The sequence below is a fragment of the Glycine max genome, chromosome 5 (assembly GCF_000004515.6).
Source record: "Glycine max cultivar Williams 82 chromosome 5, Glycine_max_v4.0, whole genome shotgun sequence".
Taxonomy (NCBI): domain Eukaryota; kingdom Viridiplantae; phylum Streptophyta; class Magnoliopsida; order Fabales; family Fabaceae; genus Glycine; species Glycine max.
In genome coordinates, this window is record NC_038241.2 from 31,034,941 (window position 1) to 31,062,671 (window position 27,731).

At 32.7% G+C, this 27,731-nt stretch overlaps 2 protein-coding genes and 2 pseudogenes across 2 annotated transcripts in view; all 4 read left to right on the forward strand.

Moving 5' to 3' along the window:
• Positions 1-6,193: 6,193 nt before the first annotated feature.
• On the forward strand, positions 6,194-8,127 carry LOC106798859 (alternative oxidase 3, mitochondrial-like; annotated as a pseudogene).
• A 3,611-nt stretch (positions 8,128-11,738) lies between these two features.
• On the forward strand, positions 11,739-12,989 carry LOC102668151 (uncharacterized). Its single transcript, XM_014775613.2, has 2 exons — positions 11,739-12,140; positions 12,222-12,989. Exons 1-2 carry the CDS (start codon positions 11,988-11,990, stop codon positions 12,552-12,554), a joined length of 486 nt encoding a protein of 161 aa, XP_014631099.1. The 5' UTR covers positions 11,739-11,987; the 3' UTR covers positions 12,555-12,989.
• Positions 12,990-15,585: 2,596 nt separating this feature from the next.
• Positions 15,586-18,749, forward strand: LOC100802786 (ubiquinol oxidase 2, mitochondrial-like; annotated as a pseudogene).
• A 1,124-nt stretch (positions 18,750-19,873) lies between these two features.
• The window catches only part of LOC100796210 (copper-transporting ATPase PAA1, chloroplastic), a 38,256-nt gene continuing 30,398 nt past the window's right edge, over positions 19,874-27,731 (forward strand). Inside the window, exons 1-3 of the mRNA XM_006579924.4 lie at positions 19,874-20,384; positions 20,472-20,525; positions 21,156-21,309. Of these exons, the coding sequence (XP_006579987.1) occupies positions 19,971-20,384; positions 20,472-20,525; positions 21,156-21,309 (622 nt within the window). The 5' untranslated portion in view covers positions 19,874-19,970. The remainder of the gene's footprint in view (positions 20,385-20,471; positions 20,526-21,155; positions 21,310-27,731) is intronic.

The following is a 27,731-nucleotide window of genomic DNA, read 5'->3' on the forward strand; positions in this document are numbered from 1 at the left end:
TTTCATTCTATTTTTTTGCGATTTTGATTACGGTTATTTTACTTTTTTTGGTCTACTTTTTTGTGGTTTGATTTTTGGGACAACCTGCCGTAACAACGACCGTGCTTTGCCCATGTAAGGGTTACAACAATAGGATTAATAATAATAATAATAATATATGAATGTTAGTCTTTTTGTTTTTTTTACCGTACCTTTTCCTTTTTAATTCTTTAATCAAAAATCATTTAGCGAAATGATCCGTGCGTATACACGGGTTACCGACTAGTAATGTATAAAACAGTCCTGAAATAATTTTATCTTGATCTTCATTTGACACACAATATTAACAAGATTATTTGTATTCTCATCCAATAAAAAATATTGTAAGTTGTAATATAATATATAATATAATAATATAAAATAAGTTACAACAAATTTATCTTTAACTTAATTTGACATGCAATGTTGATAAGGCTATTTGTATTCTCATCTGATACGAAATCTTGAAATATACTATATATAACATAACAAATTTATCTTTTTCTCTTGCATGTAATATAATAATAAGATTATTTGTGTTCTTATTTGACACAAAATCCTCACGAGGTTATTTATAACTATTGACTATGTTTAAATTATAAGATTAAGTATATAATTAAATATATTTTATGATACATACTTCAAGATAAATAATATTAATTTAAATATAAAATGTAATTTATTAATTTAAAATTATTTTATTTGTATATAATTATTTAAAATATTTTTTTGAATATGAAATATTAGACCAAATTAAAACTAGTGAAAGTAAATGATATATAAAATTCACTTGATAATTAAAAAGAGAAAGAAAGAGAGAGATTATAAGTTTAAATTCCTTCTAACAACAAAAACATATAATTAACTATTAATATTAAAATATATAAATATTTATTAATACTTTGAACATAGTATTGGTGCAGAATAATGATACAACACTATTCATCAATACTTGAAATAATATTTTAACATGTGTATTATACGAAATTAAAATTTCTAATAATTAAATATATCAAAATATTTAAATTATATTTTGAATTCGTTATAAATAGTTTAAATTGAGGTAAGACTACTTTTAATAATTAATAATTTTTTACAGAAAACTATTAAAACTTAATTTGAAATAAAAATAAAAGTGAGTACATTAAAATAAATATATAATTAAAAATTAATTATATAGATAAAGATAAAATCAGGTTTTTATGAGTAAAATCATGTTTTATTTAAAATGGTTAAGAAAAATTTTCTTAATTAATTGTAAGAGTAATGTATAAAATGTATCTTGAAAAGAAATGAAAAGGAACAATGCTGAAATAAGAGTATATAATTGGAAAAGTGAAAGAATGAAAAAATCATTTTCTAAATTGAGAATTTGAATTTATACTCCACCGTAATAAAAGTAAATATAAGTAGTGTGTAACAAAATTGAATTATTGTTATCCCCAAAATGCTTTTGAAGTCCGTCACACTTGGACGCGTGGCGAGCGGGTAGGTGGACACCCGGATCCGTCCGTTTTCAACTTTCAAAGAATGCACTTTTTATTCAAAAAAGTAAAAATAATTAAAAGGTGCCCGATTTATGCCGACACATACCGCACTGAATCCGCAGTCTGCACAGTTTTTCAGTTTGTTTTTCTTATTTTTATTTTACTGTCTCATATTGCTTTTTTTATTTTATTTTTGGTATCAAAAGTTAATCTTGATAGACATCATAATAAAAATTGAACCCCTAAGGGAAAATCTGCTTTGATAAGGGTTGAGGTTATTTAGAGAAGCCAGCATGGATATGTTCCTCCTCATCTCACTCTCGTATTCCCATAATGTATATTTTTATAATTTTTAATATATAGTTATATATTTATATAATTACATTATTATATATTATGTGTAGTTATTAATTATATAATTATGTAATCGTTTTATATTTTATAATTATTAAAAATATAGAATAATTATTTTAACAGTCAAATAAATATTATTATAACTATACTAATTATAAAAAAATTAAAAATTATATATTTAACTAAAATATATAATTTAATTATTAAATATGTTTACCTTATTTATTCTTTATATATATATATATATATATATATTGATTGTATTAACATGTAATTAATAACTCAATCTATTGTTTATTTAAAGTATATGAATAAATAATTTTGAAAAAAAATGTGAGATGGGTTGGATTTCATTTTTCTCAAATACATTATTTTTAATTGGTTAAAATTTATTAAAAATTATAAAATGAGGAAAGTCAATCATTAAATATGGGTGTTTGTGGATCGGTTTGGATCAGTTTTGACTATATTCAAGACCCAATTCAATCAAAATTAATCGGTTCGATTTTCACAAATATTATTTTAAAATCCAACCCAACCCATTCATGAGCAATTTAATTCAGTTTGAGCTAATAGATTATCTATTTAAATTTGATTTTTTTTTTCTTTTTATAACTATTATTTTATATCATGATTCATTCAAATATCAAATACAATTAATGCAATATTATCAAATGTGTGAAAGTAGTATAATTGATTCATTCAGTACCGTCATCATAATATTCTAAAATACACTAATACAAATTAAAATAAAATATTCTTCAATGAGATTTACTATAGTAGTTTTAATTACAACTATTTTCTATAAACTAATTTCTTTGCAATAAACTTTGCTACAACCAGATTTATTGTAACAAGATTTACTGAAACAAATTAACAAAATATGATCGATTAATATTATAAATATGACAGAAAAAACAACTCTAAAAATTTTGATCAATTCGATTCAATTTTGATTGAATTTATAAATCTAAACCCATGATCCAACCGTACATGAATGATTTTAATTGATTCGATTTGATTTTAATCCAAATACATGAATGAGTCAACCCAAACTATTCGGATAGGGTTGAATCAATTCGGCTTGACGGGTGACCGTATCATAAACACTTTTGTCATTAAATATAATATGAGACCCATTAAATTTTATTATTTTCAACAAATTTCAACCAATAAAAAGATGTGTTATTTGACCTTTCTCTACCATTTACTCTCTACTGTTTGTTTTAACTTTTCAAAATAACTAAAATTTGAAAAAATCTAAAATCTTATTAAAATTAAATATTGTTTTAAACAACTTCTCATAAAATTAGTTTTCTTATGATTGTAAATAAATATCAATTATCGGAATATAATAATCACATGTTTGTTACAATCTTTAAAAAATAATTTGGATAAATTCAACATTTTTTCCTTAAAGTTTCAAACTATGAAAATTTAGTTTCTTCTGAACAAAAAAATTGATTTAGTGACTAAGTGTGTAAAAGTGTGACATGTTAAGATGTCAACACATGTCCCACGTCTTTATGTTTTGAAGCAATTTCACTCAACTGTCCTGATAACTGCTTCAATTTCTCAATTCCCCAATAATTATAATTTCGGGAAAAACTTGATACTTGAGTTGTAGTTACTTTGTCCGTTGCAGTGACATCTAAAGTTTAACACAGATATTAAGAAATCTATTTAATTTATTGAATTAAAAAACTAAAAAAATGAATAAAAATACATCTTATTAATATTAGGAAAAATTTTGAAAAAATAATAATTTAATACTACTCACTTTCTTGATGTGAATTAATTAATTAATCATGTCTTGTAAAAATTATAAGAAAAAATATTTTATTTTTAATTTGTTTTAATCACTTTATTTTCTTGCATCATGTATTAATATAATGTGATAATGAAACATTACTTTTATGTTTTGTTTGGATAGAAAGAGACGAACTAATAATAAAAGTAGAGTAGAAAGAAGTAAAAACACAGAGATAATTAGAAGAAAATAAGTAGATATGAAAGAAATGGAAGAGAAAGTGATTTTTTTTCTTCACTCATTTCATTGTATGAAAATAGAGAGAAAGAAAATATTTTTTTTCTTGAAAATACACATTTATCCTTAATATATAAATTTTGTGTGGCTGAGAAAAAAATAGAAGGTTAGAAATGTAATTTTAAATAAAATTCACTATTTTGATTGTCTCCTTTATGTCTTTCAATTTATGAAAGATATTTTTTAAAGATAGACTGATATTTGATGTGCTTTCTTTTCTATTTTTCTTAACCAAACATCATAAAACTATTTTTTCTTTCTTATTTTTTTTCTTCTCAATTTCTCTCTTGAAACAAATGGTTAATCAAATACAACACATTATTATTGGTTTCTTTAAATATTTTCAAAATACAAGAGATGGTTATCCCTCCTTTTCACGGGAAGCTTCCACTATCCCACATTTTTTTTTCTTCCTTTCTCTTTTCTTGATAAATGAAAGTAATGTATAAAATATTACAAGAGATGAAAAAAATGATTTAAGAAAGGTTCATTTGGAATGATTGTGAGTGTTTTTTTTCCTTTCAAATGCAATTTTTAAAATAAAATATGTTTGATAAAAATAAAGCTGAAATAATTTATAACTTTATTTCAAAACACTCTCTCATTTATTTTCAAAACTTAAATTTTTTTTGTAAATTTAATTGTTTGTTTTAAAAAAATACTCTCTCCTTAAATTTAACAATAACCTTCTCCTATCACCACTATCGTCATTATAATTATTACCTTTAACATGACTACCATTATTATTGCCATGCCACCATAGCGGTCATCACCACCACTATTAATGTCAACTGCTACTATTGACACCACCACTTAGAATTCCCACAAAATCTTAAAAAAGTTTAAAAGTGCTTTGGATAAAAAATTTTAATTGAGGAAAGTAATTTATCAGAGAATTTGAATTTCTATAATTTAGAATTCATTGTTTGGATGCTTTTTATGAAGAATTTAAAATTTTGAAATTTTAAAACAAAATTTTAAACAACTAAAAATCTGAAATTTTAATTTCCTTCTAAAAGGTGAGAAATTGAATTTCTCTTCGTACAATCTTCTTCAAGAAACACCACCGTTTGAACTCTTAAAATATTGATCGGGTGTAAGCATTCAGAAACATGTATCATTAGCACACCAACCATATTTTCTCTTTTTTTTTTCATTCATTTTTTTCATCCTCATAATTTTAATTTTTTTTATTCAAACATAAAATTTTAAAAATAAAAGAATTTCAATTGAAGTATTTAAAATTCTTAGAATTTAAAATTTCTCAAAATTTTAAATTTCTCCCTCGAAACACACTCTAAGTGTAATTACATGTAAAATAATAATTTGTCCCACAAATTTATTTACATGAATATTACTTCTACAACATAAAAAAATTGGATCCATCACAATCACTATCACTTTCATCAACATTATTGTCACCAACATACAAACATATTCTTAAACTAATTTTAATAGGATAAAAACTTTTAAAATAAGTTTATTTTGAAACTAAAACCAAATTTTAAAAACTAAAAATTGGTTGTTGTTAAATTTTTTGAATCTTAAACTAAAAATACCCAAGGGAGGCCTAGAAAAAAAGAGATGAAAAATGATTAATTCACATAATAAGTTTAAATTAAAAAGGATGAAAAAATAATACTTCCTCCATCCCAGAATAAGTGTCACATTTTAAAAGAAAAAATTATTTCAAAGTAAATATGCATTTAATTTTTCTATATAACATTAGCTAGTGTTTTCTATAAATATTCCTAATAAATGCTACGTTTTTGAATCTAATATTATTACTACTCTTTCATCTATTTTTTTTTTATATTGAAAAGGGCCAAAAGAAACTAGAAAGCAATTACACACGGGGCTAAAATCCCAACAGCATCACAAAAATTCAACTGCTGCAACATAGTTGGTTGTCGCTAAAAAAACAGTGATTAATCTTCCTCCACTCCCTAACTTGTTGTCTTTTATAAATATTTAAATTTTTAATGTAACATTAATATTAGTCTTATTTATTTATTTAATAAGATTAATTTTTAAAGTTATTATTCTATTTCATTTATTTATTATTTTTTTTGTTCTGCCTAAAATAATTTAAGATTACACTTATTTTAAAAGAAAAAAATATTGAATGTTAAATTAATAAATCTAAAGATAAGAATATGTTTATCCACCATAAATCATATGATACATTGGTTCATTAGCCGCCGTCATAAATTAATCTGGTATGTAAAGAATATTATCAATCCGTAAAATATTTATGAATTTTTGGAAGTTGGGAAGGTAATTGGTAATGTCCGATTTGGCTTCTTCTTACCTTGACTTCTCTCTTCCCTCACCAGAAGACGTTGTTTATTGGGACAGGTTTAATTGGTCCAGAAAATCAAGTCACCATTGAACAAAATAATAGTCAACTTGGGAAAAAAGAAAAGTCCACCGTGCTTGAAAGACTGACACGTCACCCACAGTAGCAGTTAATGCGCACGATTAAAGAAGGCGTCAAAGTTAATCAATCCACCTTTCCAGCATCATGGCAAGTAACTAATGATTGGTGTCCAAGTTGATTATTAATCATACGGCTCATAAGCATGTATGAGAATTTTTATAATATCTAACAAAAAATTTAGACTAATAAATAGAATTTCTGACATGATAAATTAAAATATGTAATCTCTAATATAAGAAATAAATATTTATCAGCGTTCAGATTAAAAAATATCAAAACTCCAAAAACATGGGCATGTGGTTGTGACTTGTCTCCTTCCCCGACCCTTCTCGTTCTTTTCCCAGTCCGTCATCAGCCGGCGAACTCAAAATTGAACACCAAAATAAAATATTTAATATATAAACCTTAAATTCTCAACCACTTAGATCAAGGTACATATAAAATATTATTCAGAGTACACATAATTCTCCAATTCTTGATCAATTAACCACTTAATTTGTTCACCTAGCTACTGGGGGATCACAAGGCCCAAGGTTCGTAGGGAGTACGGGACAGAGTGGCCGTGGAACAGCTTCATGTAAGAATGTGATAAGTGTGAGGGAATTTGAGGAGAATAAACATCGGATAGATTTAACTTGACACTACACTTTAATTCAAAACGTTAAAGGTTATGTTTATGAGTCTTTTCTTATTTATATGATACTCAATTTTTGATAATTCCAATTAATCCTTGCATGACACGTATTAATTACTTGAAAAAATGACGGAGATTATAGTAATTTCTTGTGACGAGCATGTATTTATGTATTTCGATGATGTCTGAAGTATGAACATTGTTTATATGATGTTGCTCGCAGCCGTGGGACTCTTACCACTCAGATGTGTCAATAGACGTGACCAAGCATCACACGCCTAAGTCGTTAACGGACAAGGTTGCTTTCCGGGCTGTCAAGTTTCTAAGGGTTCTCTCTGATATGTACTTCAAGGTATGTGCTACTGCCATGTATAATAAGGATTCTTTCTTCGGTTTGAAATTAGTAATAAATATATACAATGTGTTTGTACTTGATTAAGCTAAGTTTGATACTGAATATGTTAAGACCAAATTTAGATACAACTCTTTAAGTGTTTTTAATTTGGTATGATTTTCTATTCAAAATTAGAGTTTTACTCCAGAAATTCAAGGTTTACATTAAAATTAGTACAAGTTAACGAAGAGAAACTCTAATTTAGAGTAGAAAATAAAGACACAAAATATTTAAGGATTTCTTCCTTTAGATTATTGTTGGATTGTAATTTGTAAACCAATTTGACTTAAAAAAGAATCGTAAACATTAAAAACAATCTGATTTATTTTTGCTAGACATATGATTGTAAAGAGTATTCAGTTATTCATTTATCAACACCAATCAACTTGGGGGAATTAAATGTAGCTGAGTTGCCTCAAAGTATAGAAAAACTTTGATTGATGATTTGATTTGAATTATTATATATTTTCAGGAACGGTATGGGTGCCATGCTATGATGCTGGAAACAATTGCAGCAGTTCTTGGAATGGTGGGAGGGATGCTGCTGCACCTGAAGTCTCTGAGGAAGTTCCAGCACAGTGGTGGATGGATCAAGACACTTCTCGAAGAAGCGGAGAGCGAGAGGATGCACCTGATGACCATGGTGGAGCTTGTGAAGCCCAGCTGGCACGAGAGGTTGCTGATTTTCACCGCGCAGGTGTCTTTTTTAAATTTTGAAATAATTAATTTAAAATAATATTTACGATTATTACTATCTTTTTAAAGTACATTCAATCATCTACTTCCTGAACTTCATCTTCTGTCAATTCTATACTACCATAGCATAAAAAATGCAAATAAACAAATTAGATCCGCAATATCCATCCACCAAATAACATCATCGCGTCACCTCATAGTCATACCATAATCTCGCACCAACATAGATAAAAAATATTAGATCCGAAGGTGATGAAAAGCTTCAAATCTAATATCGTGGTGATGATTTTAGATTTTGTTTTAATTTTTAACTATATTATTTTAAAATTAACAACACTAATATTTGCTAACGAAAATAAAAAAGACTAAAACAAATTTTTTTAAAAACATAAAAGATTAAAATAAAATTTTTAAAAACATTAAAGACTAAAATAAAATTTTTAAAATTTAATGCATTAAAATAAACATTTTAAAAATATAAAAGAACAAAATAAAACTTTTAAAATTTAATATAACAAAATAAAAAAATACTAACTTAATGAATTAAAAATAACATAAAAAAAAACTGAACGTGAGACGGCAAAAATCCTCAACTGATGCCCTTTTACAAACTAATTTCCCAAATGGGGTTCTTCTAAAAGTTTTTCTTGGCAGGTGCTGTTTTTGTAAGTGAACGCCATGCATGGTGTCACCACCACTGGCGCTTTCGCGTAGGAGCTGCCACGTGGAGAGGGACGCGCAAGTAGCAACAGCAGCTTGGCCTTCTGCTTACGTGGAGAGGGACGCGCAAGGTGCACTGGCACATTGTGCATGAGAGACTTAAGACGCCAGTCAAACTAGCGTTTTAGCTTTGTAGAAGGTGACAGGGTGCACAGTGCTGCAGCAGACTGCTGCAACTGTAGGAAGCAGGAAGGAAACGCCATTGGAGCCTGTGGGTTGCGTTTGCAGGTGCAACGCGCCATCACGAGGAGCGCTTTGCTCCTTTTATATGTAGTTCTCGTGCTGCATTGTGCTACCCGTTGTGCTCAGCCTTCTTCAAGCTTGCTTCCTTGCTTCCTTTGGTTGGTTCCTTGCTTCCTTTGCATCTTTGGTTTATGCTGCTTGTAACTTCTTGGTAAGTTTATTTTAATTGATAATAAATTTGATGCATGTTTAGGTTATAAATTTTAAGTGTTATGTGTTAAATATGTTTAGGTTAAGTTTGTTTTATATGTTAATGTTATGTATGTTTAGGTGGTATTTATAAATTTTAAGTTGTAATTTGAAATATTAATATTATTTATATTATATGTATATGTTATAATTTTAGTTAGTATGTTCGTATTTGTATTATAGGATACATTAGAGTTAGTTTATTTGTTAATATTATTAGTTTGAGTTTTGTATTTTATATAGTAGATTAGATTTAGTTAAAATTTTTTATATGGTAGATTAAGAATAGTTTTAGGTAATCTAAGTTATTAATTTTATATGATAAATTAGGAATAGTTTAAATTTTTATATGGTACATTAGGTTTAGTTAAAATTGTTTATATAGTAGATTAAGAATAGTTTGAGGTTTTGAAAAATATAATTTTAGATTAGGTTTAGTTTAAATTTTTTGTATGGTACATTATATTTACTTTAAATTTTTGGTATGGTACATTACATTTAGTTTAAATATTTAATATGATAAATTAGAAATAGTTTAAATTTTTATATGATAGATTAGGTTTAATTAAAAAAATTTATATAGTAGATTAAAAATAATTTTAGGTTCCGTAATTTATTAATTTTAGATTAGGTATAGTTTAAATTTTGTATATGGTACATTACATTTAGTTTAAATATTTGATATGATAAATTAGAAATAGTTTAAATTTTTATATGGTAAATTAGGTTTAGTTAAAATCTTTTATATAGTAAATTAAAAATATTTATAGGTTCCGTAACTTATAAATTTTAGATTAGGTTTAGTTAAAAAAATTTATATGGTACATTACATCTAGTTTAAATATTTGATATGATAAATTAGAAATAGTTTAAATTTTTATATGGTAGATTAGGTTTAGTTAAAATCTTTTATATAGTAAATTAAAAATATTTATAGGTTCCATAACTTATTAATTTTAGATTAGGTTTAGTTTAAATTTTTTATATGGTACATTACATTTAGTTCAAATATTTGATATGATAAATTAGAAATAATTTAAATTTTTATATGGTAGATTAGGTTTAGTTAAAATAGTTTATATAATAAATTAAAAATATTTATAGGTTCTGTAACTTATTAATTTTAGATTAGGTTTAGTTTAAATTTTTTATATGGTACATTACATCTAGTTTAAATATTTGATGCTAAATTATTTGACTCGTAAGTATTTTAAGTTATTAATTTTGTATATATATATATATATATATTGTTTTAATTTATTTGTAAAATATATTTAAATTTTATTGATTGTGTAATATATTTTGTTATTGAAATATTTGGAATTAGAAAAATATAATTTGTTATTTATTTGAAATTTGGAGAGTATGTATAATTTTTATCGTCAATTAATTGTATTTTATTTTATTTTGTAGGATCAATGTCATCTTCGTCGTCATGCCATTCAAGTATACAAACTAGGTCTGGTCCAGTTGATGGTCACGTGTTGTGGATGCAACCCAAGCATGTTTGAGAACATGTTTGGAATGGGGAACCAGACAGGAAACTACACATCAGACGAACAGTCCCGACGTATCAAGGTGAAGAAAAAATCCCAAAGAAAATTGTTCCTTTGCTTCGGCAATGTGAGTTTTATTGGATCATGAAGATGGGATACCTAAAGATAAATGCGGCCTTAATTACTGCGTTCATTGAAAGATGAAGGCCCGAAATCCACACGTTTCACCTGAGATGCGGAGAGGCTACCATTACTCTTCAAGATGTGTCAGTTTTGTTAGGTCTGTGTACTGACGGGCACCATTAATTGGTTCAACAAATCTTGTTTGGGACGATTTGTGTGAAGAATTATTAGGAGTCAGACCACAGGAAGGCGAAATTGAAGGCCGTGTCGTCAAATTAAGTTGGTTGGCTCACCATTTTTCTCACATAAATATTGATGAGGGTAACGTTGAGCAATTACAAAGGTTTACCCGTGCGTGGATCCTTCGATTCATAGGAGGTATCCTCTTTGTTAACAAAACCAGTAGCAGAGTTTCCTTAAAGTACCTACAATTTTTACGTGACTTTGAACAGTGCAGCACGTATACATGGGGACCTTCCGTGCTTGCGTATTTATATAGAAAGATGTGCAGTGCCATCGATTACAAAGTTAAATCAATCGGAGGTATGTGCATCTTAATCCAAATGTGGGCATGTGAACGATGCATGACTTTGGCTCCAAAGAGGACGCCTCCCGTCATAGAAAATAAACCACTGGGACACAGGTTTGTTGTTTAAAAAATTAGATTTGAATTGAAAATATTTAATGATGGAACGTGTTGACAATGATGATTTACTTTTTATTGTAGGTGGCTGCGACGTGGAAATCAGCATATTGACAATGATGATCTTAGACTTTTCCGTCGCAAATTGGATCTGATGAAACGACATGAGGTAAAAACATCGTAATGTATTGGTTAAATGAAATGTTAATATGCTATGTTTGATTGAAAATTGACAAGTGTGTTGTTGTATTCAGTTTGTCTGGGAGCCATACACACCAACTGTGATGCAGCGTTGCCTCCAATTTGTGTGGTTGGAAGTGTAGCCTGGTTCGCGGTGGTGCCACTGATTTGTTTCCATGTTGTTGAGTGACACCAACCCGATAGAGTTTTAAGACAATTTGGATTGCAACAACCTATTCCCGGGTGTCCTTCGCAACCGCAGAATCCATGGCATAACGCTCAAAGGCAAACAAGATGAGAATTGGTTCCACCTGTTGGCCCCAATGATTAGTCAGTGGAACAATCGAGCAGAGTTTAGGGTCGACGTTTATCCTCGACAGGAGGGCCTACTGGGTTATAACTCAGACTACATGGTGTGGTATAGGCGTAAAACAAAGATGTTTGTCGACCCAAACAATGCAAACACAGCTGCATTGGTATTTATTTATTTTTCAATTTTTAACTTCTAATTATTTTCTTAAGCATGAGCATTAATTTGTTGACGCTAATAATTGCAGGGTGACGTTGTGGAGACTCTACAGTATATGGTGTCACCACAAGGGAGGAACACATGGACAGTTGATGATCTCGTGCCTTATCTGGATAAGTTAGCGATTATATCAGAAGAGCAAGAGAGAATCACTGAGCCAGTGTCACATGGTCCAGCATCAGAGCGTGAATTTCCAGCACAAGAGTTTCACATTCTTCAGTCAAGTGTTGAGACTCGGGGCATAGGCAGACGAAGGGAGCTTGTTGAAGCGGAACAATATTCCCAACAAATGATGGAGCGTGGTCATGGAATGTATTACACGCCAACGACATTTTCCGAATATCCTTCACAGATGTATTAGTATCCTTTTGAAGGTCATCACACTGATACTTCTGCAAGCGAACATTCGTTCGATGGTGTTGCGGAAACACAGCCTCATTTTTCATGGCCCACTATGACTCATTCACAGCAGCACGATGCCCCCATGGCAACACCTAACGCCCTATTTGCTCCGCAATGGAATGTACCCGGAGCAATACCTGATATGGGCGACTTATTAGGTGTTGATTTGCGTCAGGAGTTTTCTGCTGAGGCTGAGCAAGCAGAAGCGGGGAGACAACGTGGCAGAAGAAATCCTGATCGTCAAGCGCGAAGATAGGATCGACCATGTGACACATCCTCACGACATCACGGACACCATAATGACTGATTTTGATGTCTCTGTGTAAATTTGTTGTTGTTTGTAAGACATTTGATTTTGACAGTTAATGTATCGCATCTCATTTATCTTGGCTTACTAATGTATAGAGTTTATGTGGCGCATGAAACTATAATAATAAACAAAGTTTAAAAATAAAACTAAAGTTGACAAACGAAAAATAAGTAGTTTTAGTAACTAAATCCAAACAAAACTACACCATAGTTCATCATTGTAGATATTTGTCCTTTAGTATCATTTTGAATACCCTTAATTACAGCATTGGACGTCCCCCTTTAGGGTTTATGGATTTGGCTTAGGGTTAGGGTTATGGGTTAGGGTTTTAGGGTTAGGGGTAAATATGTTGCCGGTTGTGTCTCATCATTAGATAAATAATTTCCACATGATATAAGCGAATTTGCAGAATGAAACATTGAACCACCAGCCACATCCTTTTCTATGTACAATTCCAGAACTGACATTTGGTCTTGTTGTTTAAAACTTTCCAGCATCGTTTCAACGTCTTCGTCATCACAAATTTGCAAGGCAATATATTTTCCTGACACTAAAAATCTACAGCTGATAGCAGAAATAATTTCATTATTTTGTAACTTTACCTTATCTCTAATTTTTTTCTTCAAAGCATTGAAACTAATTCCACGTTTAATCTGAATCGTTTTTTTTACTGCCTTCAAATATTACACCATCATTATCTTCATATACCCTTCCATTGAAATACAATACTGTTATAACCGAATTCATCGTGTACTTACAAAAAAAAAATTTTAACACGTCAAATAGATTATCAAATGGGTATCACAAAAAGTCATTACTAGAACTTCAAAATAAAACTTTATTTTAAATAAAAATTTAACTTCAATCAATTTCACATTAAGACACTTTAAAAACATTAACGATTTCAATGTAGTAATTTTAAACTAATCAAGATGTAATCAAAATTATTAATTTTAAATAAATTTCACATCAACACACTTAAATAACACAAACAATTTTATAAAAATTTAAAACCAAACTAATAAAATGTGATCACAAAAAGTCCCTTTATTGGAACTTCACATTCAATTTTTCTTTTAAAAAAAATTAATTGACTTCAAATTAATTTCATGGGACACACTTAAAAAAATGAACAAATTCAAGATACTAATTTTTACCACAAAATAAAATAATTCATGAACGAAGTTAGTAGTAAAAATAATTAATCTTAACAATAATAACTTCAAAATGAAAATAGGTAATTACAAAATTACTACAAATATATTAAATTAAATATGATACAAGAAACAACAAAACATCATCAATTAACACTTTCAACTTGAACGCTTATCAATTTTTAACACACAAAAAAATGAACCTATTCTGATTAAAAAAATACTACAACTTCATATTAAAATAAATTTCGTACTCAAAATACTTTCTTCAAATAAATATGATCTACAAATTTTTTTAAATGAAAGTTGAAACATTCATCAATTATTAACACACTAATAAATCATTAACACCAACCTAATCTAATTAAAAAAATACTATAAAATTCATATTCAAAATATTTTATTTTCACTGATAAAATTTTCTTCAAATAAACATTATTACATAATTTTTCTTTTATTTTAGACATTTAAACACACACTAACAAGCTTATTAAATATAACAAACTAATTTAATTTTTATAAAAAATACTTCAAGATAAATCTTTATTCCAACCTAACAAAATAACTTACAAAAAATGTGTGATACTACAGAAATTTCGAAAACCACCTAACAAAATAACTTACAAAAAATATGTGATCTTCCAAAACCACCTAACAAAATAACTTACAAAAAAAATTGATATCCCAGAAATTATCAAACCCACGAAAGCAAAAACGAAAGCAACTACAACAGCCAAAACAGCTAAAAAAAATGGTGAAGGAGACAACTGTATTTAAACACCCTAAAATGCCAACCCCATTTGCGCCATATTCTACCCTAAAATGCCAACATCATTTGCGCTTCCAGACCCCTAAAACGCCAACACCATTTGCGCTTCCAGACCCTCCCTGCTCCTGTTGCAAAAGCTGCTCCTGGTCTGCCAAAGCTGTTGTCCTTGCTGCAAACCTAAAATGCCATTTTGATTGGCGCCTCTGGTCTCCATGCACAACGCGCCAGTGCACCTTGCGCGTCCCTCTCCACGTAAGCAGAAGGCCAAGCCGCTGCTGCTACTTGCGCGTCCCTCTTCACGTGGCAGCTCCTACGCGGAAGCGCCAGTGGTGATGGCACCATGCATGACGTTCACGTACAAAAATAGCACATACCAAGAAAAACTTGCAGAAAAATCCCATTTAGAGAATTAGTTTGTAGAAGGACACCATTTGAGGATTTTTGCCACGTGAGACATCACACTAGCTGATATGGTCGAGACCGAGCAAAGGCGAGCATCACGATATTCACTCGGTCACTTCAACGAGATGCTCATTTCAATGACTTTGTTTTCACTATTATATTCCAAAAATCTGGGCGCGTTAAATGCGCATCAAACAATCTCCACTCGTTTCCATCATCATCACAGCCGTTGAATACACCACATGCACTTAATCAACGGTCAAGATCGTTTCAAGCACGCCCTCACGAGACACGCATGTGACCGCAACTAACTTCCCTTATCGATTTTCCCTCCATGTGCGAGCGCTACGTTTCTTTCTCCAGTAACCGCAATTACACAGTTCGATGAAAAGTAGGTGATAAGCAAACAAAGTCTCTGGAAAACGCGATTCTTCTTCTGTTGAGAGATGAAGCTCATTGCACTGAGTTCTACGGTTCGGCGCGCTCTGCTCAATGGTCGGAACCAAAACTGTAACCGCCTAGGTTCGGCGGCGGAGACGAGGCTACTCTGCGCTGGCGGCGCGAATGGAGGGTTCTTCTACTGGAAGAGGACGATGGCTTCGCCGGCGGAAGCGAAGTTTCCGGAGAAGGAGAAGGCCGAGGCTGAGAAGAGCGTGGTGGAGTCCAGTTATTGGGGGATTTCGAGGCCGAAGGTTTCGAGAGAGGACGGGACGGAGTGGCCTTGGAACTGCTTCATGGTGAGGATTCTGTTTCTGATTAGGAATCAAGGTTTAACTCAATTTCTTAGCGTCGTTGATTAGTTTATCAAAAAAGCATTATCATCAAGAAATTTCGTCGGCGGATTTTGTTGTTGTTTATGAGAATAGATTTGTTGTGTTATGCATTTATGCTTATGATGCTTGGAATATTTTATTTTATTTTTTGAAAAATCTAATGAACAAGCTTCTAAAAGAGTTTGACTGCAACTTCGACTACAACATTGAGGTTTTTGGAGTGTTTGCAATTGCATAATTGCAATTGCGGTCGCATCGGTCGAATTTGACAGCAAAGAACATGAAATGGAGACCGGAGTTTAGAACCTTGCTAACTGGTTATTGAAGATTTGGCTTGGTTTTCTTTGAATGCTTATGAGATTGATTTATTTTGTCTGTGCAGCCTTGGGAGACTTATCGTCAAACGTGTCCATAGATCTTACTAAGCATCACGTGCCAAAGAATTTTCTGGATAAAGTTGCTTACAGGACGGTGAAGCTCCTCAGAATTCCAACAGATTTATTTTTTAAGGTGCGTAAATTGCAATATCTCGCTCAATTTTGAAATCTCCTATAGCTTGCTCCAAAACAAAAGGAAAAGAAGGAAATATTTCAGGGTTACTAAAATTATATGTTCTTAAGTCATGTCGATCTGTTTAGTTCAATTAGAACTGCTCAACTCACACTTGATTTGATAATAAAATCTGTGTTGTTTGTATCTTTTTTTAATCAACAAATATTACTTGTTAATTGTTAGTTTTTACCTGAGTAAGGTGTTTAGCGTTTACTAGTATACTTTTATTTTGGCTATTAGTAATATGTTTATTGATACCGTCGTTTTCTGCTCTTATATTATTTTATAGATTTTAGCTTCTTCTCCAAAAGCTGATTTCAACTATAGCATAAGTTAACTTAAGCTTATGAACAACACATTTTTCATTTTTTTTTAATTTCTTTCTCTTGTAAGTTCTTTTTGGAGAAATTCATCCAACCAGAGTACAGCTGTAGCTTCATTAGAAAATTTTGTCAAGATATTCATATTCTTCATGGTGATGGTGTCTATTGTCAATTTGCCGTTCATCATTTTCCATACATGTTTTCAGAGACGTTATGGTTGCCGTGCAATGATGCTGGAAACCGTTGCAGCTGTCCCTGGCATGGTAGGAGGGATGTTGTTGCACCTGAGGTCACTCCGTAAGTTTCAGCCAAGTGGTGGTTGGATAAAAGCATTGTTGGAGGAAGCAGAGAATGAGAGAATGCACCTAATGACTATGGTGGAACTTGTGAAGCCTAAATGGTACGAAAGACTGCTGGTTCTTGCTGTACAAGGAGTTTTCTTCAATGCGTTTTTCGTGCTTTACATTCTCTCCCCGAAGGTGGCTCATAGAATAGTTGGGTATCTTGAGGAGGAGGCTATACATTCTTACACCGAGTACTTGAAGGATCTTGAAAGTGGTGCAATTGAAAATGTTCCTGCTCCTGCCATTGCCATAGACTATTGGAGGCTTCCCAAGGATGCCAAATTGAAAGATGTTGTAACAGTCATTCGTGCTGATGAGGCTCACCATCGAGATGTGAACCACTTTGCTTCTGTGAGTATTCTTTATCACTTGTGTAATCATCTTTTTGCTTGTTTTAAAACTACGAGGCTTCTTCAGCTCCACCAACTAATCCACTAAAATTCTTATTATCATATATTTGTTTTATAAAATTATAGGTAATTTATTTCCATATTCTCTCTGACTTATACTGAATTTTTTTTCTTCGAACTTAAATCATGAAAATTGCACATTATATAAGGTAAAGTTCACAAAGAATAATAATCAGGCTGACCGCTAAAAGGTAATTCTTCCCACAATTTTCTAATTGGCCCTGCCTATAATTTCAATATGAGGGCTATGCAGCCGACGAGTGTCCAGGCAGCTTTGGCTGCAGAAATTTATTACTGCCAGAGAACATACATTTGTCGTCATACTTAGTTGAATAGAGACAAAAAGTATACATTTCATTTTTTCACTTCATCTACATAATAAAGATTCTTTTCGGTGGGACCTGCAGAATGAAGATTCACTTCTATTCTACTGAGTTGTTCTTTATTTTACAAATTATAACCACCTAGGTAGACAACATATTATATGTAAGATGTGCTTTGTAGTTCTGATGTGTTCTTTTGGCCACTCTAATACTGCTATGTTTGTGTTCATCAGAACTTAGGAGAAAGAGAGCTGGTACATAGTTTGTTTTAAAACAAAGGTTAATTAATTTACTCTATTTATCATATCAAATGTGTCTCCGCGTGGACAGTGCTTTTACATAAGTGTTCCTTTTTTTTTTATAAAAAAAAAACAATTATGTTTTTCATGCAGGATATCCACTTTCAAGGTAAAGAACTGCGGGATGCACCAGCTCCTGTTGGTTATCATTAGTCTTTACTACCACGAATATGAAATTACTCCTTTGGTGTACAATAAGAAACCTAGAAGTACGATTGTATGCTTAGTACGGAATTCCTTTTTTTTTTTTTTTTAATACAACCTCATTTGAGAATCATGTTTAATATGATACAATAACAATTTAGTTAAGTACTTTTTCCGCAGCTGGAAAGTTAGAGGACAATGACACAGGATGATGAATTTCTGTTCATTGTTATATTTGATGAACTGCCAAGTATGGAATGGAAACAGTGATGTAGGGAACTGAATGATTGAAAGGTGTGATTCGAAGTTCTGAAATAAAATTCTGAAGCTGGCATTAATTTGACATTTGAAGACTCATTTCATTGTTACTTCCTTTTTGTGTGTAGACTTTCTTTTTTATGCACCTGTTTGTAGACTTATCTCATAATCTTTACATGTGCTTTATCTATTAGAAAGCAGGATTTACATGCTTTTAATATTGGATTTAGGTCGATCTTCAAAGAGGTAACGAGACGAGTATACTTAGGGTGCTGAAAAGGAATGGTATGATTGTGTCTGAGTTATGATGTGTGTATGGATATTACTCTCTATTGGAGGACAGAGGACCTCCTGAGAATGTAATTAAGAGAAGGGAATGTGGGCTAAATTCTTGTTTCCAATCATATTGATACATGTATATATTCATAATTTCCTATTTGTAAATTATTTAATTAGTAAAAACATGATAATCTTGTTTTCCTATAAATAAAAGATATTTAAAAATATTTTTTAACATGTATTCTAACTGAGAAATGATTAGAACACATTTTTTATTACATTTATTTAAACACATACTTTTTTATTGATTAAAATTTGATGAATTTTACATCATATTAAATGACTTTTTCTCTGTTTTCAATAAATTTTAATCAATTAGAGAGTATTTTAAAGGAGTGCAATAAAGAATGTGTTTCTAAAACTTTTTATCCTCATTTTTACATTTTGAGAAATTTTAGAAACACACCTCTTATTTGTTAAAATTTATTAAAAATGACAAGAATTATTAGATTTCATATCATATATATTGATTCTCTTTTCAAATTTTATAATTTTAAATAAATTAGTGTATATTTGAATGAATATATTAAAAATTATATTTCTAACCTTCATGATATCAAAAAAAATTTCAACTTTTGTTGAAAAAAATCTAATAACATTTGGTGATATAAATGACATGATAATACACATGTTTATATCAATGATAATTTTTTTTAACATCAATGATAATTAATAGTAATAGTATTAATAAATGTTAAGAAATTAAAAAAGAATATTTATTATGTAAAGAACAAGTAAAACAGATTATTAGCATTTGCCATCAATCAAATAAATAATCAATAATATTTTTTTTTTAAAAAAAGAAAAGCCCCGCTGGTGCCCAGTGTGAAGAAATACGTTTCTCACAAAAGTAAAAGTATCTACCGAACAACATATTGTAGACGACTTATTATATAGGATAGGCAACTAGCAAGTAAAAGGCATGGGAAGCGTGAGGAGTCCTCTTCTCTGTTCTCTCAATTCCTTCCCAATCCAATGGATTCTGCGTTCTCCATCACCACCAAGGCGCACGTGGCGCTTTTCAGAGTGCTCCACCGTCATTTCCACGGAGCTCCTAAACGCGTCTTGCTTCGCTGCAACCTCAAACGCCTTATTGCTTCCTACAGTAGCAGCAACTGCTGCCGCATTCCGTGTTCTTTCGCCTCCGCACCGTCGCCTTCCTCGCTCGGATCCTTCCGCGGACTACTCCCGCGAACGCCGCCGTGCAGTCCGCGCTGCATTTCCTTTGCTTCTCCTGCCGGCGGTGGAAATGGCGGCGCTGGAACCGGAGACGGTGGTGGAGGTGGCGGTTCTGGCGGGGAGTCCGGAGATGTTAATCTCAAACTGGTTGGAGACGCGTCTCAGGAGCTTTCGGCACTTTCACCCGATGTTATCATTCTCGATGTTTCGGTGTGAACTCTTCACTGAGTAGATTTTTTTTTTTGTGTTATTATTTTTAGTAAAATAATAATTCAGTTTTGTGTATGTGTGTGATAGGGAATGGTATGCGGGGGATGTGCGGCTACTGTGAAAAGGATACTGGAAAGTCAAGTAAGTTACTGAAGTTTGGATTTGACTTGGCTTACAATCTAAACTTTATAGATGGTTCCATTATTTTATGAGTTTAATGGTTTTCATGCACTAACCGTGTAAAACTTTCATTCAATTACAAATCATTCTTTATATGACTTTTAAGATAATTATTATGATGGTTTATGATTAGATGTCAGTGTAAAACTATTTGACAGTTGACACTGTTAGCGCATAGTCTTTTTTCTCTTATTTGATTTGTATGATTATTGGTGTAAAGTGGACACTCATGAGCATTTTATGTCATAAGTCTGTGTATGTTGTTGGAGACGATTAACATCAAGGTGGAAGAATCATGCTTAGGTTTCAAAGCAATGGTAGTTTGGTGTCTGATAATTCTAAATTTGAACTTGCTTTTTATTACACTTGTTTATAAGAAAAAAAGTCTGGTAGTTAGTTTGTATGAAAGAATAAAACTGGCATTCTACTTGGTTGTTGGCTGCATAAAAAAATATAAACAAAGAAAAACATTAAGGTGCATAACAACTGTGTTGAATTCTTCAAAGGGAAGAGCCTATATATATAATATTTTTCTTTTTCTGTAATCTAAATCATGATTCTTTACTTTTTATGCAAATGGTCGTTGGACAGCCTCAAGTGTCATCTGCTAGTGTAAATTTAACAACAGAGACAGCAATAGTCTGGCCTGTATCTGAAGCAAAAAATGCACCAAATTGGCAAAAGCAATTAGGGGAGGCACTTGCAGAGCATTTAACTAGTTGTGGCTATAATTCTAGCCTTCGAGGTATATTTTCAAGATCACAAGTTTATGATTATATACACATCATTATTGTCCATTTCTGTATTTCCAAATTCTCATCATCTCTAAAGATTATTATTAGCTGTTATTATTCCTAGTTCTTGTTAATATTGGTATTTAGTGTTAATTTGTAAAGGTTTAAGTGTACTCTATGGACTGAAGTTGAAGCTAGGATTTTGGTTTGAAATTCTTAAATATGTGTGAATATAAATGACCAGCAACTGATCGTCCTACATAACTTCAATTTAGGAACAATATGTGCTAAGCTCTTTCTGGAGTAAGAACAAGATTTATAAGCATGGGATACCTTTGAATTGTTTAATAGACATAACATGCAACATTGGACACATTACTCCTTTGGCTGTCCACTTAGCAGTCATTACTTCAAATGAGATTAGATATTACCACATGTTGTAGAGTTTCATTTGATTTACATGAAGTTGGCGGGTTAAGTGACAGGTGAAGAAGCTAGCTACTGAAGGAGTTATTTCACCATATAAATGCAAAAAGTGGTTTGTCTGGAGTCCCTCAATTCATGAGGTTCTAAGTTTTGACACATTACCTTTTGTATGAGTAAACTGTTTTCAAATCCTATACCCACCCTAATTAGATGTATAGGATAATTTAAAAACCATTATTCATGTTATAATTTCTCCCTTCAATAGGTGAATCTCCGTGGCTTCTAGTGATGGGTATTGGAGATACATTTCTGTGTTTAGGCGCCCCTGCATGGTGAAGAATTTGCTGATGTTGAATCTGATACTTGCAATCCTCTAGTTATCTTGAATTTTAAGGGCTCCTATTTTTGTTTTGCTTCTATGATAGTTGGAATTTATAGTTTTGTTTTGTACCAAATTAATGTTTCCAGCTAAGGTTATCAAACTCGAGAGTTTGTATAAATTCGTGAGAGTTCCATAGATTCAACTCGTAGACTCGTAAGAGTCCATTTCATATAAAAATAATAACAAAATATTTATAAATAACATAACAGTTAAACATTTTAACAATATAATAAAGTAAAATAGTAAATCATAAATTTCACAATATTTAAATAACCAAGTCTAGTAATGCATCACTATTAGATAATAATTTGCAGATGTTATAATAGTAGTAGATCATTCCTATCAAGGGTTTGATGTTATTAGAGAACAATGGTTTGATGTTATTAAAGGTGAGAATTTTTTTATTTGGGAACAACACACTAAATGAAGGTATGTTGAACACTAAACAGACAGAAAACAACCCAAAATGACTTACATTTTGGTCTATTTTTTTAACTTGCTGACTCGTTGACTCGGTGGTAAACTCGAGAGTCTACCGAGTTTACTTAGAGTTTATAAACTTTACCGAGAGTCTACTAAAAAGAGAGTTTACATATGTGTCAACTTATAGAGGGTAAGTGGACTCATAAGAGTTAGCGAGTTAATTCGAGAGTTTGATAGCCAAACTTTCGGCTGACGTATTTTATTTTTACCTGCTGTAGTATGATAAACACGTAACCCTTTATGTGGGAATGCTCAAGAGGAGGTGGATCACTTGTTCTTCAATTGTAAAATGACCACATGGCTTTGGTGGGAATCCATGAGATGGAACCAGATGGTTGGCCCCATTACACCTTCACCAGCATCTCATTTTGCTCAATTTTGTGAGGGCTTCTTTGCAGGGCAAAACCAATCTCATCGATATGGATGGTGGGTAGCATTGACTAGCTCTATATGGCAGCATAGGAACCAATTGGTCTTCGAGGACAATCACTTTCAACCTTCTAAAGTGATGGATGATGCCTTATTCCTCATATGGTCTTGGTTACAGACCAGAGAGAAAAACTTTAGTATTTCTTTCAATCAATGGTCTTCTAACCTAGTGGAATATTTTAGTTAATATGGGCTGTGTATATTTATCCTATGTAGTGGGCTGGATATATTTATCCTATGGAGTGGGATTACTGTTGGGTAGTTATTCATGTTGGAAGGCGACACTCTAAGTGTCTTGTATCCTTGTATACTTCAATAGTACCACTGGTACTGTTATGATTCATATCAATAATATATATTTTTGCCTTCCAAAAATACTGAATTACAGAAGGGAGGTAACCATGGTAATGGTTCCATAATCAGACAAAATAGTCTGAGAAGGAACCACTCTATGGAAAACCAAAGAAAAACAAAACTAGTAGCTAATATTGAGACCTCTACTGGTACAGAAAAGCTTGTCTAATACTATTGGACCATTGATTAAAATGTTCTTTGAAGCCTTTCTCATAATTCCTAAGCCAGGTCCAAAGAATGAAAACTGCATCTTCAAACAGTTTGTTTGCATTGAAAGACCCATTAGAGAACACTATGCTGTTTCTAGTCTTCCAAATGGACCAGGTTAGGGCCATCCACCAGCACTGCCACCTATTGCTCCTAACACCATCAGCTTGAAGTCCCATATGATGATTGAAATTCATTTTTGGGGTGAGGGGAGCAGCTCCTTTTAGATTTATCCATGACATAGCTTCCCACCATATAGGCTGAATTTTTCTACATTGGAAGAATAGATGTCCTGCGTTCTCCTCACCGTCTCTGCAGAATGGGCATGATGTATCAACAACCTGCACTTGCCTCCGCTGCAAATTTTGTCTTGTCGGAAGTCTATCTCTAATAAGTCTCCAAACAAAAATTGCTATTTTGCTTGGAACCTTTATGCTCCATAATTTGACAAAACAATCCTCCTGAGTTACTGCTACTGCTCCTTCCATTAGTACCTTGTAGGCACTGTTTGCCGTATACTGACCTGTAGGGTCAGCAGTCCATTCCCACACATCAGGTCCATGATATTGAATGGCCATATCCTGAATCTCATTGAGGAAGACACCTGTCGAATCAATTTCATTATCAAAACATGGCCTTCTCCAGATAAAGTTCCACTCCCACCCATTGTCTTTGTGACTTTCCATCTGTTGGATGAACTTCTGCTGCTGTAATGATATTGAATACAGCCTAGGGAATTTTTCTGCCAGAGACATCTCCCCACATACCCACTTATCCTCCCAAAATTTAGTTTGATCCCCACAGCCAACCTTCCACCTCATATCACTATTAATAATCTGACCCTGTGGGGAATGAATGAGGGCCTTTTTCAAGTCTCTCCACCAAACTGATTCCAACCCTGGTCTATCTGCTGCCAACATACCCTGTCAGCCTCCATACTTGGATTGCACTACTCTAGCCCAAAGTTCTCCTTTGTTTTGCATCAGACCCCACCTCCATTTACCAAGCAATGCTACATTGAAATTGGTGATATCCTTGATGTCCAATCCCCCATTTTCTTTAGATGAAGTCACTGTTTCCCACCTAATCCATGCAATCTTATTTTGGTCAAGCCTTCCTCCCCATAGAAACCTTCGCTGCAATCTCACCAATTTATCCACCACTAGTTTAGGTGCCCTGAAAAAAGAAAAGAAGTATAGAGGAATCGATGTTAGCACAAATTTGATTAATGTCACTCCCCCCCCCCATGGAAATGTGTTTCTGTTGCCACTTTGCCAGCTTTCTCTCACACTTGTGGATAATGGGATCCCACATCCGACCTCTCCTTGGATTTGCCCCTAATGGTATACCCAGGTAAACTAATGGGAGCGTCAGCAATCCGCAATGCAAAAAGGTGGCTGCCTGTTGCTTCCATTGCTGTGATTGACCAAAAGCGCCAAAGCTACTCTTTGCAAAATTTATTTTTAATCCTGAGGCAAGTTCAAACGATCTGAGGATAGTTTTAATTGCCATTAGATTCTCCGTAACTACCTCCCCAAAAAAGATTGTATCATCAGCATACTGTAGGATGCTAATATTCACATTATTTGTACCAACTTGGAAACCCTTGTAAAGATTTTCTTCCTCAGCCCTTCTGATCAATCCATTGAGGCCTTCAGCCACGACATTGAACAAGAAAGGTGCCAATGGATCACCTTGTCTAAGACCCCTTTTGGGGAGAAATTCCTCCGTAGGGCTTCCGTTCACCAAAACTGAGATAGACGCTGACTTCAAACAGCCCTCAATCCATTTAACCCACTTAGAACAAAAACCTGTTTTTTCCAGCATATATAATACAAAATCCCAAGAGATCGAGTCATATGCCTTCTCGAAATCTACTTTGAATATGAGGCATGACTTGTTGTTTCTTTTTGCATCTTCAATCACCTCATTTGCAATAAGAACACTATGGAGTAGGTGCCTTCCTTCAATGAAGGCAGATTGAGTCTCATGTATGATAGCATGCATCACCCTCTTCATTCTGTTGGCCAACACTTTTGATACTATCTTGTATATACATCCTATTAAGGATATTGGCTTGTAGTCGTTCAAAAACTGTGGATCTGCCACCTTGGGAATCAAAGTTATAAAAGACGCGTTACACCCCTTGGGAAAAACACCGTTAACATAGAATTCATCAAGAAAGCGAAGGACTTCAGGCTTCAAAAGCTGCCAAAATTGTTTTATAAACTTGAAGTTCAGACCATCCGGGCCTGGACATTTGTCACTCCCACATTCCCAAACAGCTTTTTTTACTTCTTCCTCTTGAAAGCGGGCCATCAAATGTCATTATGGTGCTGCCTGATTGACTGAAAACAGACCCCATCCAACCTAATACTGTGGTTACTTGATTCTTGAAATTTCTGTGAGAAAAAAGATCTAATTTCCTCCTTCACCATAACTGGGTCAGCAACCCAAGAATCACCTATCATAACTCCGTTTAGAGAGTTGTTTCTTCTGTTTGCATTTAACATCAAGTGGAAATACCGGGAGTTACAATCTCCTAGCTTGATCCACCTTAAACGCGCCTTTTGCCTCAATAGCGATTCATGGGCATGAGCTGCTACCCATAGAGCTTCCTGCAATTGTTTCCGTTTCGACTCTTCTTCTGCTGATAGCTGTCTATGTATGGTCTCCTCCTCCAATTTGTTTAACTCTTCTTCAATCTTGATGACCTTTTTCAAAGTGTCTCCATAGCTTTCCTTATTCCAGATTTTCAACTTCTGCTTAAGTATCTTTATCTTTTCTTTGAGTACAAAGCCACCCCAACCTGGCAGCCGACTAGATAACCAGCAATTCTTCACTGTTTCTTTGAAAGAAGAGTCTGATAGCCAGCAGTCTAGGACCCTAAATGGTTTAGGGCCCCAATCAATAACTGTAGACCTGAGGATGATAGGGCAGTGGTCTGAAAAATTTCTTGAAAGAGTTGATTGAATACTTGCAGGCCATCTATCTAACCATTCTGGAGACAGCAGAAATCTATCAAGCTTGCTCCTTGATGACCCATTTGGTCTAAACCAGGTAAATTTTCTGTCCGTCCATGGTGCCTCAACAACCTCCAAGTCGTCTATCCAGTCATTGAACTCTTGGATACTATTAATTCCTGATTCCCTTTGAGAGATTCCAAATCTTTCTGATGTATCCTTGATGTTGTTAAAATCACCCACAGAACACCATAAATCCCCTGATTGAGTGTTTTTCAGCTGCTTGACCTGGTCCCACAATACCCTTTTATTTTGAATATCACAAGGGGAGTATATAGCAACTATATTTACTGACTGTGCTTCCTTGAGATACTCCCCTGTTAGAAGAATATAACCGTTACCAACAACTCTCGAGTGAAGCTTAAAGGTCTTTTCGCTCCACAGACATAAAATGCCTCCTGCAGTATGGATAGCAGGTTGCATTTCCCAGCATACCTCAGCCTCTCCCCACATGGATTGACACATGGCTTTGTCAATTACCTCCTTCTTTGTTTCCTGCAAACATATCATGTCAGCATTTTGCCTACTGATTAGTCTTCTAATGGCTGCCCATTTAACCCCCCTCCCCAAACCCCTTATGTTGTATGAGATGATATTCATGGACACCTGCCACTGATTCCCAACCTCTCTGCTTCTTTCAAATCTCGATCTTCCATTTCCTTTATTTTGTCAATAGCTAAGTGATGATCATCCCCTCCTGTGACCCCTATGTGTTTAGCAAGATTCCAGATGTTGGTTGCCTGTTGTAGATGCTGTGACTCCATACTTCCTTCAGGGTCATCATCTTGTTTTTTTTTTTTTTATTAGCAAAACTAAATATATTATATATATATAAATGATCAAAAGTACCAGAGGTACTAGTACATAGGGATATACATCCTGATATCTAGACACCGAAACTAAGGTATTCTAGATATTAGGAGAACATGTCTTTTGTTCTAATTGTAACACCCATTACATGAGAAAACCTTGACTAATATTGCTTGCCCATTGGTTTAGATGAGTTGAGAAATTTTTCTCAAAATGTCTAAGCCAAGTCCAAGTCCAGAAAACAGCTTCATCAAACAGTCTGTTAGCATCAAATTCTGCATTTGAAAACAGAACTCTATTTCTGATTTTCCAAATAGCC

Coding starts and splice junctions, on each gene's coding strand:
- LOC102668151 (XM_014775613.2), top strand. CDS start 11,988: ATGATTAGTCAGTGGAACAATCGAGCAGAGTTTAGGGTCGACGTTTAT. Junction 12,141..12,221: donor ATGCAAACACAGCTGCATTG/GTATTTATTTAT, acceptor TAATAATTGCAG/GGTGACGTTGTGGAGACTCT.